The 17,476-nt window shown below is 45.3% G+C and overlaps 1 protein-coding gene across 3 annotated transcripts; it reads left to right on the top strand.

Annotated features, from left to right (window-relative positions):
• Positions 1-8,266: 8,266 nt before the first annotated feature.
• LOC107395162 (piggyBac transposable element-derived protein 4) lies at positions 8,267-16,502 on the top strand. 3 transcript variants are annotated; one of them, XM_054737573.2, is made up of 5 exons: positions 8,267-8,598; positions 8,695-8,857; positions 8,989-9,073; positions 9,979-10,431; positions 12,582-16,502. In XM_054737573.2, exons 3-5 carry the CDS (start codon positions 9,064-9,066, stop codon positions 14,207-14,209), a joined length of 2,091 nt encoding a protein of 696 aa, XP_054593548.2. In that variant the 5' UTR covers positions 8,267-8,598; positions 8,695-8,857; positions 8,989-9,063; the 3' UTR covers positions 14,210-16,502. The 3 variants fall into 3 exon arrangements, with proteins under 3 accessions (XP_054593548.2, XP_070404556.1, XP_015829956.3); XM_070548455.1 differs by having other exon boundaries at positions 8,267-9,073; XM_015974470.3 differs by lacking the exons at positions 8,267-8,598; positions 8,695-8,857; positions 8,989-9,073 and having other exon boundaries at positions 9,084-10,431.
• The last annotated feature ends 974 nt before the right edge of the window (positions 16,503-17,476 follow it).

The following is a 17,476-nucleotide window of genomic DNA, read 5'->3' as shown; positions in this document are numbered from 1 at the left end:
CACCATGTGAGCACCTGTGTGTGTACACGCGCTTGTTTATGTAAGGTTTCTCAATAGGAGCGCCCAACAGAGAGTGTGAGGGACCACAGATCTGCCCCCCAAAGATGTGTAGGAGACGGGGGGAGCGCCAAGTCCCAGAGATCCAGGCGCTGCCCCAGAACACAGGAACCCCAAGGAGACAGCAACCTGAAAGGCCCCCGCCCCCCTCGAGAGGCACAGAGGATCGCCCCGGGGGGCCACAACCAGCAGCCGGCAGAGTCCCGGGAGATATCAGCGGCAAGCCCACAGACCCGCCCGCAGCCTCCCACCCCCTAGCCGGCCAAGCCCGGGACACAGGGGCGACCACCCCCGCCGGGGACCCAGCAGAGCCCAGGGACCCAGACCCCACCAGGCAGCCACCGGGATTGATCAAGCAGACGCCAAAAATCTTAAACCCCCTGACCCGGGAGCCACGAACACTCAGGCAGACCAAGGCACCACACCCCACACCAGGTGTGGCAGGGGGAGAGGAGACAAAAATCTATATCATCAAAGGAAGTCCCAGGAGAGGGGAGGAGTCAAAGGCCCCACCTGACATATACAGTCATACACAAACACAGTCACACACTCCCTCCCTCATATATGCACATACAACCAAAGACAAAAATGCACGCCATTTCAAGGACTCAGCCAGAGTATCGGCTTTGCAGTGCAATGTGTTTCACTGAGACGTGGCTGCAGGATTCCTGACTGTACGAGCAGACAGAGATCTGAAGAGGAGCAGGAAAAGAAAAGAAGTGGAGTGGCAGTGCTTGTCAACAACAGAACGTGCCATCCAGGTCAGGTTTCAGTGAAATGTCGTCTCTGCAGCCCAGATGTTGAACTCTTGGCAGTAAGCTGTCACCCATATTATTTGCCAAGAAAGTTCACCAGTGTTGTCTTGGCAACCGTTTATATTCCACCTTCAGCCATTGCTGAAAATGCATGTGATGCCATCAGTTACATTGTTGCTAAGCTACAAACCCAGCACCTCAATGCATTTGTGGCTATATCTGGTGATTTTAATCATGCCTCACTCTCTGCTACACTTCTAACATTTCAGCAGTTTGTCAGCTGCTCCACCAGAGAAAACAAGACATTGGATTTGAATCATGCAAATGTAAAGAATGCATACATGTCCAAAACTAGACCTCCTCTTGGATAATCCGATCACAATCTTGTTTTTCTCCGCTCAGAATACAAACCACTTGTTCAGAGGCAACCTGTGACAAGAAGAACTGTGAGAAAATGGTCACAGGACGCTGAAGAAGCCCTGCAGAGTTGTTTTGAGACCACAGATTGGATGACTCTCTGCCAATGATATGAAGAGGACATCAATGCCATGACTGGATGTGTGACTGACTATATGAACTTCTGTGTGGAAAACATCATACCCACCAGATCAGTGAGATGCTTCGCTAATAACAAACCCTGGATCACCAGTGAACTGAAGAATCTGCTAAATGAGAAAAAAAGAGCTTTCAAGGAGGGAAACAGGGAATGATTGAGGAGTATACAGAAGCAACTGAAGATCAAGATCAGAGACAGCAAGGGGGCAAACAGGAAGAAGCTGGAGAACAAACTACAGAGGAACAATATCAGAGATGTCTGGTCAGGGATGAAGAAGATCACAAGCTTCAAGCAGAGGAAGGATTGTACAGATGGCAGCCTGGACACAGCCAATGAACTGAACAAGTTCTTCAATAGGTTCAGTTCAGGAACAAACCCAGTATCCTCCTCGCCTGTCCCCAGCCAATCAGACATCCCATCCTCCTCCGATCCAACATTTTCCTGTCACACGCCAGCTCTTTTATCCTCTAACTCAGTCATGGACTCTTCTGGTTCTATAAATTTGTCTTCAACCAAGTCAGGAGGTGCTGCTGCCCCATTTTACTCCCCCTCCCACCTATCTGTCTCTAGAAGTCAGGTGAAGAGGCAGCTGGAGAGACTGAACAGGAACAAGGCTGCAGGTAAATGATAAATGATAAATGACCCACACTTGTATAGCGCCTCTCAGAGTAAGGACTCCAAAGCGCTTTACACTACAGTGTATCATTCATCCATTCACACACACATTCAAACACTGGTGGGGATGAGCTACGATGTAGCCACAGCAGCCCTGGGGCGCGCTGACAGAGGCGAGGCTGCCGAGCACAGGCACCACCGGTCCCTCCGACCACCACCAGCAGGCAAGGTGGGTTAAGTGTCTTGCCCAAGGACACAACAGCAGAATTCTCTGTCCGACCTGCAACCTTCCGATTACCGGACAACCCGCTCAACCTATTGAGCTACTGCTGCGCCCAGATGGTGTCAGCCCCAGAGTACTGAAGGCCTGTGCAGAGCAGCTCTGTGGGATTCTGCAGCACCTCTTCAACCTCAGCCTGACCCAGGAGAAGGTTCCAGTCCTGTGGAAGACATCCTGCCTTGTTCCAGTTCCAAAGAAAACTCACCCATCAGTCAATGACGACTACAGACCGGTTGCCCTGACATCCCACATCATGAAGGTCCTGGAGAGACTCCTGTTGGTCCACCTGAATAAGCAGACTAGGACATATCAGGACCTGCTGTAGTTTGCTTATCGCCATGGAGTTGGAGTTGAAGATGCCATCATCCAGCTGCTTCAACCAATCCACTGTCATCTGGACAAAGCAGGCAGCACTGTGAGGGTCATGTTCTTTGATTTCTCCAGTGCATTTAACACAATCCAGCCTGATGTACTTTGCCAGAAACTCCAGAAGACACAGGTGGGGGCCTCAACTATCGCCTGGATTAAAGACTACCTGACAAACAGACCACAGTTTGTGAGGCTGAAGAACTGCACATCAAACCAGGCGATCAGTAACATTGGAGCACCACAGGGGACTGTACTCTCACCATTCCTTTTCACCCTGTACACCTCAGACTTCCAGTCCAAATCAGAGACCTGTCATCTACAGAAATACTCAGATGACTCTGCAGTTGTCGGGTGTATCAGAGATGGACAGGAAGCTGAGTACAGAGAGCTGGTGGAGCGCTTTGTGGCATGGTGTGGAAACAATCATCTGACCTTGAACGTGAACAAAACAAAGGAGATGATTTTAGACTTCAGAAGAAACAGAGTGGAGTCAAACACTGTTTCCATCATGGGAGAAGAAGTGGAGGTGGTTGAGGAATACAAATACCTTGGAATTCACCTGGACAACAGACTGGACTGGAGAAAGAACAGCGAAGCCGTTTACAAGAAGGGGCACAGCAGACTGCACTTCTTGAGGACGCTTAGGTCCTTCAGTGTCTGTAGCAAGATGCTGCAGATCTTCTACAAGTCTGTTTTTTTTATTTATTATTAAAATAGAAAAAAACAATACTAACAATGAAGTGAGGTATCTCAAACCAAGAAAACGAAAAGGGAACAAAAAGAAGAAAGCTTATGTTATCTGCCCCTTTTTAAAGGGGCATTATGGAAGTGTGACAGCCAAAACATGTATAGAAATAATAAATGTCTTCTTCATACATTCTCCTGCAATGCCCTGGTCCTGTAGAACGAGCCCTGGCATTTTTACTGTGATTGCCTGTTTTTCTGTAAAATCACAGAAAAAGAGAGATGCTCGGGTCGAGCAGGCTGCTTCATGCGCGTTCACGCTCAGACATCGCCCGTAGCATTTGCTATCCGTAGCTTTAGCAGCAGAGAGAGAGGCAGTGCCACTTTGTCGCTGTTCCTAACGCCTAGTGACAAAGCTAGCTACATTTCTGAGGACCCTTAGCTACTTTCTGTAGAACTTTCTTCTAGATATTTCCTGCAAATTAGCAACAAAATAGCCATTTTCACTCCGAACCGTTCTTTGGATTGACGTTGTTTCAGCTGTCATCAAGGATATAAATGTTACAGATACACTAAATGTTACTGGCGCTATAGCTCACCTTGTAAGATGTCTGACTCACATGCAGAAGACCTGGGTTTGATTCTGGATGTGAACATAGTTCATTTAGTGTCTTTTTTACATTAATGGTATATTTTTTACAGTAAGATGCCCACATTTTTATTTGAAACTCGCCGAACGGCATTGAATTCACGGATAAAAAAGATGTGGGTTCAACTTTCATTTTGGAACAATTTTTCAAGCAAGGGAAGGGAATGATCTGAGCATGCAGGAGGACTGACCCATCATAAACCTTTGTCGGCTGTGCTGAAGAGAAAGCTACAGAACCACATTATTTAATTAATTAGCTGCACGTTCTCCTGTCCTCTGTCCTCCGGGCCACACACGCACACACACACACACACCCACACGCACACATCCACACACACACTCCATATATAGAGACACAGCACTCCTTTATGATTATTCTATGCTTAGGTATTGTAAATAATTAATGTCCTTTTAGTTCATATTTACTGACTTTTTATAAATCTTCTAAGTAAATTTTAGGAAGGGTTTTTTGTTTGCATTATACATGAATTTAGAAATATTGTAGTCCACTAAGCCATAGAATTTTAATGTTTTTGTTTTTATGAATAATGGGTTAGATGGATCTCTGTAATTACTCCTTGTAATCAATCAATCAATCAAACTTTATTTCAGACAAGGGGTATGTCCATAACAAGAATAAAATAAAAATAAAAATAAAATACAAACACATTCTAATTACAAACCGTATAGGCAGTTGTTCCAATGTTTAAAAAGGACTGAGGAGTACCTCGTGTCACTGTAAGATAAAGATGACCGCGCTCTAACAACCGCGTTAGCTGACAAACTCAGTCGGCAGATGAATTTGTACATGAAGAGCCTCAGAAGCGCATGAAAAGTTGGGATGTTACTCGTAACAAACATGTGACTTGCCGAAGTCCATCTAGGGAGCTTCATGAGGATTCTAAAAGCATCCTGATAAGCCACTTGAAGCTTCTTCATTACTACCTCACTATAGTTGCACCACAAGTGGGCGGTATAGAGAGGAGTACAAAAGGAACGAAAGAGGGACACTTTAACAGGATCTGAGCACATGCCATAGTTACGTGCCAGAGTGTTAGCCTGCATGTTCAGCTTACCACACTGCCTCTTAATGTCCTCGTCATCACAGAGGTCACTTCTTAAAATGTGCCCCAAGTATTTTACTTTGCTTACCACTTCGAGGACCTGATTTGTTAAGTTAAAAGATGGAAAATTAAGCTTCAGGTCCCCTTTAGTAGCAGCAATCATAACCACACTCTTTTTAGGGTTAAACAGGATGTCAAATTGCTCACCATACTTAGCACATGCCCTGAGCAGCTGCTGCAGGCCTGCGCTATAGGGAGACATGAGGACTAGGTCATCTGCATATATTAAATGATTTAATGATTCTTATTGCTTTTTTTGCAACATATAGATAGAATTTGTATAAGTTTTGTATGTTGTGCCCCAGATTTCTATACAATAGTTCAAATATGGTGCAATAAGTGAATTGTATAATAAATATAGGGAGCTATCATCCAGTGACCATTTTACTCTATGTAACATTGCAATTGTTTTAGCTATTTTAGTTTTCACATTGTTTATATGTGGCTTCCAAGATACATTTTCATCGATTATAACTCCCAAAATCTTTACTCCTTTTACTCTTGTAGTATTAGTAGTATTGTAGTATTAATTTGTATAATTGGGAGTTTTTATTAGCATTTCTACTCATAATGTAGTAAAAACACACATTTAAATAATAATCCTTCAAAATGACAGTAGAACAGGCACAAATATGATCTAGGACTTAAATGTACTAACTTTTAACACCAGAGCAGGCGTGGCATATTCTGAGAATGATCAGGAACACTAACTGGTTCCAGTTGGATGACTGGAGGATGATGGGAAGATAAAAGATCATGGCGAGGAAATAATGATCTAACGAACAGGTGAGCAGACCTTCCTTACATGGGAAGTCCTGATGTCACGTTAAGAAGGGGGTGCTGCAGACCCGCAGATTCACGCCTGCAGCAGTGAATCTGGTGTGATCTCCAGCCTGATCACAACTTCCTCGTTCCTCGCTGCCCCTGATGCACTTAAGCATCCGACCCTTAGCTGGTGACAGCTTCAGCACACCTGCTGCTTAATGATAGTAATGCATGTGATGATGTTAGACAGAGACTCGTCTCAGAAACGTATAACTCCCCGACAGAATTGTTTAGAAAATCATCAGAAAAGTTTCAGAGTGTTTCTGTTTTAACGTAAACTTCTGTTTTCAACTTTAAGACACATTGTTTGTGATTGTTTACAGAGTAGTGAGAACACGGAGCGTTCTCCCAGCGGCAGCCAGGTGCCTCTCGTTTGTCTGACTACTTTCATAAACTACTGTTAGGGCACAGAATTATTCTGTCTGGTGCTTTCAGCGCTGCACAGATGTTACGTAAATGTTAAAAATATAGCTTACCGCAACTTTTGTAAAGTTTCCGGTGCCACCGGGCAGCCGCAGCAGAGACGATCTCTGAAAAATGTCCACGACACGGACTCCGTTGTTGTCTGGGAGTTTTTTTTTCCAAGTTAAGAAAAGAGGCGGACGTGTTTCCTAAATCCTGCATCAGTCCAAGCAAGGCAACTTCTTTCTGTTTTTATTACGTTTAGTAGCCATTAGCACTGTGCAGTGTTGTGTCCGTCAGTGATATTCAGTCTACGAGGAAGTCGTGCAATGACAAAGGTTCCGCCGTGCTTGAAATGCAACCTGCGATTAAATGCGTTAATTTTTTTTAACGCGTTATTTTTTTCTAATTAATTAATTGTAATTAACGCGTTAAAGTCCCGGCCCTAGTATATATATATATATATATATATATATATATATATATATATATATATATATATATATATATATATATATATATATGTGAACTCCTCCAGGTCGTCTTGAGCCATGTCTTTTCCTCGTCCTGCAGCTCTTCCTCCAGGCATCCCTGCCACTCAGATAGATGTTCAATTTGCGTAATCACCACAACGTGATGTAGATGGTCCTATTAATGGAGAGTGTAATCTCTTCAGCCATCGTCTGTTGGGGTAGCAGCATCAGAAGCAGGGACCTGAAAAGGCTCAACAGCCTAATAAAAAAGGCTGGTTCTGTTCTGGGGACGACTGTGGAACCGCTGGAGGAGATGATGCAAAGAAGCATAGGCGTCATTTTAACCGGGGACGCCGGGGACATGTCCCCGGCAAAATTTGTGATTGGCAGCTGTGTCCCCCCCACTTTCAAAAACGCCTGCTGATGAGGATTTTTGTTTTACCAGCTCAGATCTTATACCAGGGGGTCGGCAACCTGTTCCCATCAAAGAGCCATTATTACCCGTTTCCCACAGTAATTTTGGACGGACCTTAATAAGCAGCGACTTAGTGAAGCAGACAGGTTGCGCTAGAAAATTTCGTTTAAAAAGACGTCATAAATGTGTTCCCCCGTCATTTTTATTTATAAAATATGAAGTAAAAACTCACAATTTAATTTTCATTCATTTGTCATTAATATTTAGTCTACACCCGTGCGTTGAGTGGACCATCTTCCAGTGAAAGCAAAACATCCAGCCCACCTCTCCAAATGCGTAAAATGTGCATCAGCTGCTAGTTAGGCGCGCGCGCTCCGTCAGCTACGTCAGCCCAGACAAGAGCAGAGCAACTAGAGAAAGAATAGAGGATAATTGTGTCTGGATGTGGATGGAGATTACATTTTACAGCAGCCTGATCATCATTTAAATACGTAAACCATCACCTGTCTTCTAGTCCACGCTATCAGCATTATTTTAATTGGTGTGTGTGTGTCTGTCTGTTAATGTTTTCAAACGGTTATGGGAATTTGGGGTCATTTAAATTCTGTAAAGCACTTTGCTTGAAAAGCGCTTTATAAATAAAATCTCATTGATTGATTGAGTGATTGAGTGATTGATTGATTGATTGATTGATTGATTGATCCAGATTACCTCTCTGAACTACTGGTTTTTTACTACCCTGCACGGTCTCTGAGGTCGGCTGATAGGATGCTCCTGGAAGTCCCAAAGACCAGAAGTAAGCTCAGAGGTGACGGGGCTTCTCTGTAGCAGTCCCTAGGCCTAGACTCTGGAATGAGCTGCCTTTGAGCGTTAGGTCGGCCTCTTGACCCTCTGGTTTTAAATACCTTCTGAAAACCTATTTTTAGTTCTCCGGGAACTGGTAATGGTTGTTAAATACCATTCTAAGGTGCTATACAAGTAAAGCTGCCTTGCAGATTATATGTGATAATATGTGGAACATGTATTCTAACCACCATGGTTCTTCTGCCTAGCAGGATCAGTCGGTGGAGAATCCAGCAGGTGGCGCTAGCGCACCTTTACGCGGGTCACGGACCACCGGAAGCAGCAGAAACCGGAAGCTGCTAGCAGAGCTAGCTTGTTGTTGTTGTGGTGTGTGAGGAGAAGATTTGAGGCTCTGCAGTAAAAATGTCTTCACTTCAGTCTCTGGGAGAGTTGATGAGCTAAAGCGACTAACTGCTGCTGCTGCAGAAATCTTCTCACCAGGCTGTGGAAACTTTCTTCTCCTCCTCAACAACTTGGTGGAGTTCTTTCCAGAAGCAGAGAAGCTATTCTGCGGTCTTCGTGACAATCGGAGCTCCAGAAGCAGGTGATGGGTGAGAAAAGCTTTTCTCTAGACTTCCTGCCCTCTGGATCTGCTGCTGTTCCTTTGGCCTCTCTGAGAAACGCGCTCGTTTTGCTGCTTTCATCAGATTGAAGAGGTTCCCTCTATCAGACTCGCTCATCTGAGTTGGTCATGATGCAGGATCGCTGCTCGCTCTCTCATCCATCCTGCTCACACTCTCCGACGGAAAAGGCCCGAATCTGAATGTGACTCTGGAGGAAAAAGCGGTTAGCTCTACTCCGTGAACTCTGGTGAGCAAAGGTCCTCTTTTCCAGACTGGATGTGTCCTCAGCTGATCAGAACCAAAGCGTTGGATCTTTAATCTCCTGCGTTGTTCTGAAGCAGCATCTTAATCAGCTCTCCTGCTTTGTTTCTATTGCAGCTGTTAGCTAAACACGGCTAAAGAAAACCTGCTACCACTTCAGGATCATCCATCAGCTGGGACTGCTTCATCAGCATGGACACAGGTACTGGTGTGTGTGTGTGTGTGTGTGTGTGTGTGTGTGTGTGTGTGTGTGTGTGTGTGTGTGTGTGTGTGTGTGTGTGTGTGTGAGTTCCTCTCCTATTAAAACAGCACCATCTCTGCAGGACTGCAGGAGTTGTTTGAAGACTCGTTCGTATCGTTTGGCTTTCGTGAGTCGTGGTTTGGATCTTTTTAACCAGCTTGTTAATTTGGCTGCTTTTGTGATTTTGTTGAGCCTTCCTGCTCCTGACGGTGGTGGAAGACACCAGAGAACTAGCTCCAGGGCTGGAGTCGTCCTCTCTTCTGCTGCACGTGGGTGAACATTAAATAGGGAGACACAGCAGGAGACGTCTGTAGTTTGTGAAGAACTCGCTTTACACCACTGTTCCTGGTCACTCTCTCTCCTTCGTTCGTCCTTCTCTGACTCAGCTGCATGAACAGACTCAGGTAGGCCACGCCCAAACTTCCACCTCTGGATGACCATGCAGCACCTAGCTCCTCGGCCTCCATCTGTGTGTACGTTTACTTGAACCTCCGTCGGTGCGCCCCAGGGCAGCTGTGGTTCCTGCTTTTAGATCTCTCACAGGTTCTGTTCCATGGTATCGCTGGTTCCTTATAGAGATTTGTACCAGCAACCACCCTCCGTTCTGCAGGCCACGCTAGGCTGGTGGCCCCGAGGTGGAGGCCTTCTTTCTGTCGGTACCGAGACTTAGGAACGAGCTCCCACGTGAGGTCAGACGGGCCACCTCCTAGCAGAGTTTAGCTCCTATCTGAAGTTCCTGGTGTGAACTAGCAGGCTGCTGGTTGGTTGGTTCTCTTCATGTCTCTGTCTAAACCAGGCGCAGCGTCACTCTGTTACAGGTGTGAATATGAAGGTACCGTGGTCAGTAATTCACATGTTTCCTACAGATGTTCAACAGCTGGTGCTGGTTAAAGAAGCTCCTGGTGAGGACCAGCAGGACCCAGAACACCTCCACATAAAAGAGGACCAGGAGGAACTCTGGACCAGTCTGGAGGGAGATCATCTCCATCTGAAGGAGGAGACTGATGCTGCCAGGTTTCCAGTCACTGTAGTTTCTATAAAGAGTGAGGATGATGAAGAGAAACCTCTGATCTCACAGCTTCATCAGCAGCAGATAGAAGACAGAGATGTTCCAACCAGCAGCTCAGCTGGTGGAGGAGCAGGAACTAGCAGGAACCAAGATCTGAACCATCACGAGCAGACACTTGGTCCTTCCGAGGCTGAAGTCAGTGGAGATGATGAAGAGGATGATGATATGGGTGTGGACTCTGAGCTGTCACACGCTGGGTCTGAAACTGGTGACGATGACTGGAATGAGAGAAGGTCTTCTGAGTCAGATGGTAAGACTTTTGCTGGCCTGAGTGTGATAAACAGTTTCTCCTCCAGTGTTGTCTCCAGAAACATGTGAGGGTGACTGATCGGTCATTCAGTAAAAAGGTCTTCAGGCTGTTTGGTTACTAAGAAATGTGCCAGGGTGCAGCAACATATCGACTCATGCAGGAACGTCCAGAAAAAACTAAGATAATGTAGTTCTGTCCGACTGTGGAAAAAAGATAGTGGGGCAGAAAGATATTTAGTCAGCCTCCAATGGTCTAAGTTCAAGTCCAAGATGAGAGAGGTGTACCTCAGCTATGAGCGACAACACGAGGAAAACCCAAATAATCACCTTTTATGCCATGTTGCCTCAGGAGGACCCCCAAAGGCAGGAGATAAATTGAAAATAAAATGGGGCCAAGGATGGAGCTCTGTGGTACACCCCATTTTAGATCCACCCAAGTCAAAGATGCCTCCCCTAATTTTACGCAGAAACTCATGACAGGTCGGAACGTATCCACTCCAGTACCAACCCAGTTATCCCTACCCATTTCTGCAAACGATCCAAAAAGATCGTACGGTCAACCTTATCTAAAGACGCAGATAAATCCAAGAATAACACAACAACAACATCCGCCATATCACAAGTCATAAGAATAGCATTATGGACCATGAGAAGAGCAGGCTCCGTGCTATGCCCGGGCCTAAAACCCGATTTAAAAGTCTCCCAAAGTTCATGCAGAAGCATCCAGGATGGACAACCGTTTTTTTTCTGAGTTGTCAGAACAACACCATCGCTGAGACTGCCATTAATCTGTTTCCCTGGTGTGTAGACTGGTTTTTTCATCACAAGTCTCTAATGTTGGGGTGGTATCTCACTGAGGTCTTTCTTTACAATAGCTGTCAAAGGTCTTCGATCTATTTCATCTACAGAACTTGATCTCTGATCAGCGAATTATGAAGTTGCACGTTCTTGCCTTTAACTTCAAATTCGTCAGAAAGACATCAAAGCTTATATCCTGCTGCTGAAAATGTGCGTGAAACATGAACCTCTCGAATGTCTCACCTTTCTTTGGTGTTCAACAAACTTTTGCAACACCGTGTCAAGCTTGTCCCAGTCGTCCACTTCTTGAAAGACAAAGATATTTGAACACCTCCACAGCTCGAGGTCCAACAACAGTAAGTAACAGGACGGTCTTGCACACATCAGGCTTGCTATCCAGTCCAACAGCTTGCAATACAGCATGAACCATTGCTTGAACAAACGCCATTCACAATCCACATTTCCAGTCCAAACAGCAGCATCTGGAGGCCTTAAGCTTGGTTTATGCTTGACACATTCACTTTCCGCGCGGTGATGCGGCTCGCGGATGGAACGCGTTTGACAACTCGCAGCGTTTATGGTTCGTGCGGCTCGTCTCTGCGGTGAGCCAATATTCTCCCAAACTGAACGGGGCAGCTTGGAGCTCTACGGCATGCATCCAACACTACACCATAGTAGAAGTAGAAATGACTGTTTACAACACGGCATTCCAGCATTTTTAACAGCGTCCTCGTCTTTTCCGACAGTGCGAGCTATTTCTCTCCAAGAATTATTAACAACATGGTGATCACGGTGATCTCTGAGAGCTGAATCATACAAATGTCTGTATTTACCAACCTCTGCCATACTAGTTCTTGCCGGTCCGCCATGTTTTTCCGCGTCCGTCCGCGTGGTTAGAAAATTTCCGAGGTGCGCGTTGTGGAAATCTTGGTCCATGCGGAGACGCGGTGGAGGGGCGTGGTTGTTAAAATTACGCAAAATGATGCAACTTTTCCGCGCGGAGCCGTGCGGACCTCGCGGACGCGTCAAGCATAAACCAACCTTTACACTGTCTATGGGGACCCCACTCCTGATACCATAGGCCACAGCATGTTTAATCTCAACCAGAGACATCGATTTCAGCAGACCGTTCCCGTTCAGATGATTTTAGCAAACCTGACCCAGATTGTCAGAAGACTGGTGGCAGTTAAAAGAAAAAAATTATGAAGATAACTTAACGGCTGTATTGTTTTTATTGCTGTGATCGCATCACTCTTTTCTTCCTTCTTACCTGTCTTCCCTACTTCCATTAATGTCACAAAGTATCCCCAACACGTTTCCAGCTTCAAGTGTGTGTGTTTGTGATTTTTACAGGGTGTGCATCAAGCAGGAGTCCAGGGCAGGATTTGGATTGGAATGAAGCCGGCTGGCAACCCAACAAGATCCCCTTCACTGCAACTTCTGGACCCCGAAATGCTGCTGCAGACCTAGACTGTGATGTACCAGCTAAGTTCCTGGAGCTCTTCCTGACTGATGAGCTGCTTGATCATATTGTGCATCAAACCAATCTGTATGCAAGTCAGTATTTTCAAGCACACCCTGACCTTCCTCATCATAGCAGAGGTAATGCTTGGAAGCCAGTGTCGGTCTCAGAACTGAAAACTTTCTTTGGACTAACTTTCCTGACCGGCTATGTCAAAAAGCCAAGCACTGAAATGTACTGGAGTGTGGACGAGGTGGATGCCACGCCTTATTTCAATAGAACCATGTCAAGGAACAGGTTTGAGATTATATGGAAGTTTCTGCATTACAATGACAACAATGCAAATCTGGATGGGATGGACAAAATGTACAAAGTCCGCCCAGTGTTAGATTACATTGTGGGAAGGTTCAGGCAGATGTATCAGCCAGACAAAAACATTTGCATTGGTGAGGGTATGATGCTGTGGCGAGGGTGCCCATCTTTCAGGGTGTACAGCTCTCAAAAGCCTGTGGAATATGGAATCAAGTCCTACATATTGTGCGACTCTGCCACGGGTTATTGTTTCAACATGAGGCCTTATTTTGGGGAAGATAGTAGTTTGCCAGACACCGTGTTTTCTCTTCTTGATCGCCTTTCAGGTCACGGCTATACACTGTATATGGATAACTTCTACAATTCTGTAGCATTGTGTGAGCGCTTACTGGAAGCACAGACCAATGTCTGTGGAACACTGAGGTGGAATAGGGGCGAGCCTCAGGTCATCAGGGATTTGGTAAAAAACGATATAGGGACTGGGGATAAAGTTGTGCGGCACAATGACAAAGTCATGGTAGTAGCATGGCAGGACAAACGATTAGTGAAGATGGTGACAACCTGCCACCAAGATGGGATGCAGAAGGTTGATGTGTGGCAGAAGGGGCACAAAGACAAGGTTGCTCAGTTCAAGCCAGAGTGTGTTGTTGCATACAACTCTCACATGAATGGAGTGGCTAAGTTGGACCAAAACATTTCCTACTACCCCTTCATCCGCAGGTCGCTGAACTGGTCCAAGAAGTTTGTAGCCTACCTGTTCCAAATGTGCATGTTTAACGCCTATATCCTGTACCGAGCCAGAAACCCAGGGGGATGTAACACACTTTTGAAGTTCATTCGTAGTGTAGTGAAGTCCTGGACCTTGAAGGGACATGAGCGGAAAGGGAGTGAGGTGAGGGAACAGGTAGAGGAAGAGGAAGGAGCAGGTGTTGAGGATGGGGACTTGAAGGACGTCCGACATACACCTAGAGCACCCTATAACACTGACCCAGAGAGCAGGCTAGATGGAGACCTGGGCAGACACAAACTCTGTTACCTGAAACCCACCAGTAAGAAGTTGAAACCAACAAAGAGGTGTAGGGTCTGCATACGCAGAGGAACTCGCAGAGAGACAAAAATGATGTGCAGGGCCTGTTGTGTCCCTTTGCATGCTGGACAGTGTTATATAGATTACCACACTAAAGAGAAATACTCTGTGCAGGGGTAGACAGACACACACATATATTTGTATGTATATGTTTGTGTGTGTAGCGTAAGAAAGCCATGGAATGCAAAGGTCATCTCCACTTCGCTGGAGAAGCCGTGCTTTCCAAACCAAAACATGCTCTGTTTATGACCTTGCCATCTGTGAACCGTCGTAACAAAATCTCTTTCTCTTACCATGTTCTGCAATTTACAAGACTTCAAGAAGAACAGTTTCTCCAACTTTAATAAAAGGATCATATTCTGTTTTATACAATGGGACTATGTTAACTTCTCCTACTTTTGTCTGTACTCTAAATGGTCCGGCCTCAACGGACCCTTAGAACAGAGGGCCGCCGCCAGCCAAAATGCTAAATTAACACCTCTTGGGAAACCAAGCCAGTTCATTCAGTGGAATGCTTTAGCGGCATCGAACCATCCTTTTTCTGAACCAAACAACTACTGTTTGTTTTGACCTGCAACAACTTCATCAGATGTAAAACGACCCGCCAACTTCCAGCAGAAGTACCAGGGGGTATCGCTTTACCAGCAGCGCATGTTCAGAAGGAACTCTGAGAACTCTCATCACAAGGGTATCGTTGCTCTGCACACTGGTGTTGGATGGGTTAAGGTTAATTTAATAGCCGGCTGTGATCACAAGCAACAACAGAGTAGTTCCCGCTGCTTCTTCGGGAAACAGCGCAAAAAAAAATCAATAAAACTTGGGATCTTGTAGGCGTGGCGCTGGGATTTCAGCCGTGGCGAGCCGCCGCGGCTACGCTATGTAAGGGAAACACTAGACCCAGTGTGTCACTTTTAATGGTATCTCCTCGAGCTTCTTACAGGTGTTTTCAGGGGTTCCGCAGGGCTCGGTATTGGGCCCGCATTTATTTACCACCTGTGTGAATGACCGTTGTTTTGACTGTTCACAGTGCTTTATTTCATTTTTATGCTGATGACACAATCATTTACAGTAGCAGAGAAACTATTCATCAGACCTTTGAATACCTGCAGGATGCCTTTGATATTGTACAATCCCGGCTATTTTATTTGAAGCTTGTGTTGAATGCAAGTAAAAGTAAATAAGATTGACATCCAAAGTTTAGCTAGGAAACTTAGGTTAAAGCTAGGGTTCTATTGTAGGAATAGGGCTTGCTTTTCTTTTGCAGCAAGGAAGAAACTGGTTGAGGCCACTTTTCTGTCTCTTACGGACTCTGGTGATTTTTTTATATTTTTATATTTTCACCAACTAGATTCAGTTTATCATGGAGCACTGAGATTTATTACAAGGTGTAAACGTCGTACACATTGTTGCGCTCTGTATAATCTAGTCCAGTGGCCTTCATTAGCTCAGCGCAGGCTAACCAGGTGGCGACTTTAAATACACAGCCATCATCGGGATGTTGCCTCCTTACTTATGTAGGCTTCTGTCTTTCAAGACCAGCACTCGTTCACTTTGGTCTAATGCTAATCTCCAGCTAGCTGTGCCTAGAGCTTGTACAGAATTAGGTAAACAAGCATTTAGGATGTCTGCTACATCAGCCCGGGACCAGCTACAGATTCACCTGAAACTAGAAAACCCGGTCTCTTAAGTGGCTAGTAAAGGAACAGGAAGCGAGCACAATCGGACCCTGTCCCTGCCTCCAAAAATAGGAAACGTCTATGGTGCCTATGGTGGTTGTCAAGACGAAAACTTCCATTCCTTAATGTTGGTCGAATCACTGAAACATCAATGCGTCATGTCTAGTATGTTTATCCCATTGTATGTGTGTGTATGAAGGTGTGTGTGTGTACGTGTGCGTGCACGGCAGGGTCACCGGAGTTGGATCAACACTGAGGTTTTGGGTCCAGTGGACTCATGTAGTCACTCTCGGTGTGGGTGTTGATTCGGCACTGGTAATTTTGCTGTGAGTGCATATTCATGTGTGTGTGTGTGTGTGTGTGTGTGTGTGTGTGTAATTGTATATGTATACTCACACATATATATATGTTATCTACAAATTTTGGTTGAACCGTTTGTAATGTCAAAATTTTATGTTTTTACTTTCATTGTTTTTATTAACCTTTTTTTCTTTCTTATAAACTGTATTTTTATATGACTTTTTTTGGCGGCATTCTTGACCAGGGCACCTTTGCAAAAGAGACTTGATCTCAAAGGATTTCCCTGGTTAAATAAGGGTTAAATAAAAAAAGATCGTGTTTCTGTAAAGTTTGGGTATTGTCTCAGGTTGTATTACTTGAATAATCATTTATCTACAGTTATTCTGTATAATCATTAGTCGTAGATATATAGTAATAAATTGCTTTTGTAAACTATATATTTGCTTCTGTGTCAAATTATTGATAAGTGACTTCCTGGGATGGTCGCCGCCTAAGCAGACACGCTTTACCAAGCTCCGACAATCTCTGAACTACAACCCTGTTTTAAGTTGTGTATTTGATATCCAAGGGCGCAGACTTACTTGTCTTTAAAGCAGAATATGCCTGGTCCAACAAAAAATACAAAGGACAAAGGGAGGTCGGCAACTCAGACAAAGCTTTCCGAATTTGGGAGACCTAGCAAAGAGGCTAATTCCACTGAAGAAACTAGCATTAGCAACGTGGCTAGCGCTGGACTGGCCGAAACGCCGCCTGAAACCTTGAGGGAACATGCTGGCGCTAGCAATGAACTCAGGCTTGTCAAGGAGGAAATTCTGAGGGCGGAGGGTGAGCTCAGATCTGAGTTTATGGGCAAACTGAACGGCATTTTGAAGGTGGCGGAAGAAACGGCTAAGCAGCTATCTGACTGCACCAACAGAGTTGGCCAAGCCAAAACGTGTCTTTCCGGGGTTGAGGATGATTATTTCGTATTAAAAGAAACGGTGGACAAGCTGGAGCAGAGACACCAAACCCTCGAGGATAAGCTTGTGAATATGGAAACGAGGTCTCGCTTGAACAACGTGCGCCTTGTCAATCTACCCGAGGGGGCAGAGGTTCCAGACCCCTGTGCATTTCTACAGAGCTGGCTTCCAGATGCATTGGATATGCAACTGCGGGCACCTATAGTGCTGGAGCGAGCCCACCGCATTGGGCCAAAACAAGGGCACCGGAGATCCTCCAAGACCCCTAATAATGAAGTTCCAGAACTACAAACAGAAGGTCGCCTTGATGGATGCTGCAAAAAGGAAGAAGGACATTTTCTACAAGAATATTCGTGTGAGGCTTCACCAGGACTTGGCTACCGAGGTACACAAACAGAGGAAGCAATATGACTGTGCGCAAACAACTGTGGGAGCTGGGACTGAGACACGGA

This window comes from Nothobranchius furzeri, chromosome 2 (genome assembly GCF_043380555.1).
Source record: "Nothobranchius furzeri strain GRZ-AD chromosome 2, NfurGRZ-RIMD1, whole genome shotgun sequence".
Taxonomy (NCBI): Eukaryota; Metazoa; Chordata; class Actinopteri; order Cyprinodontiformes; family Nothobranchiidae; genus Nothobranchius; species Nothobranchius furzeri.
Note: the sequence above shows the minus strand (reverse complement) of the source record. Positions and strands in the feature narration are given on the sequence as shown.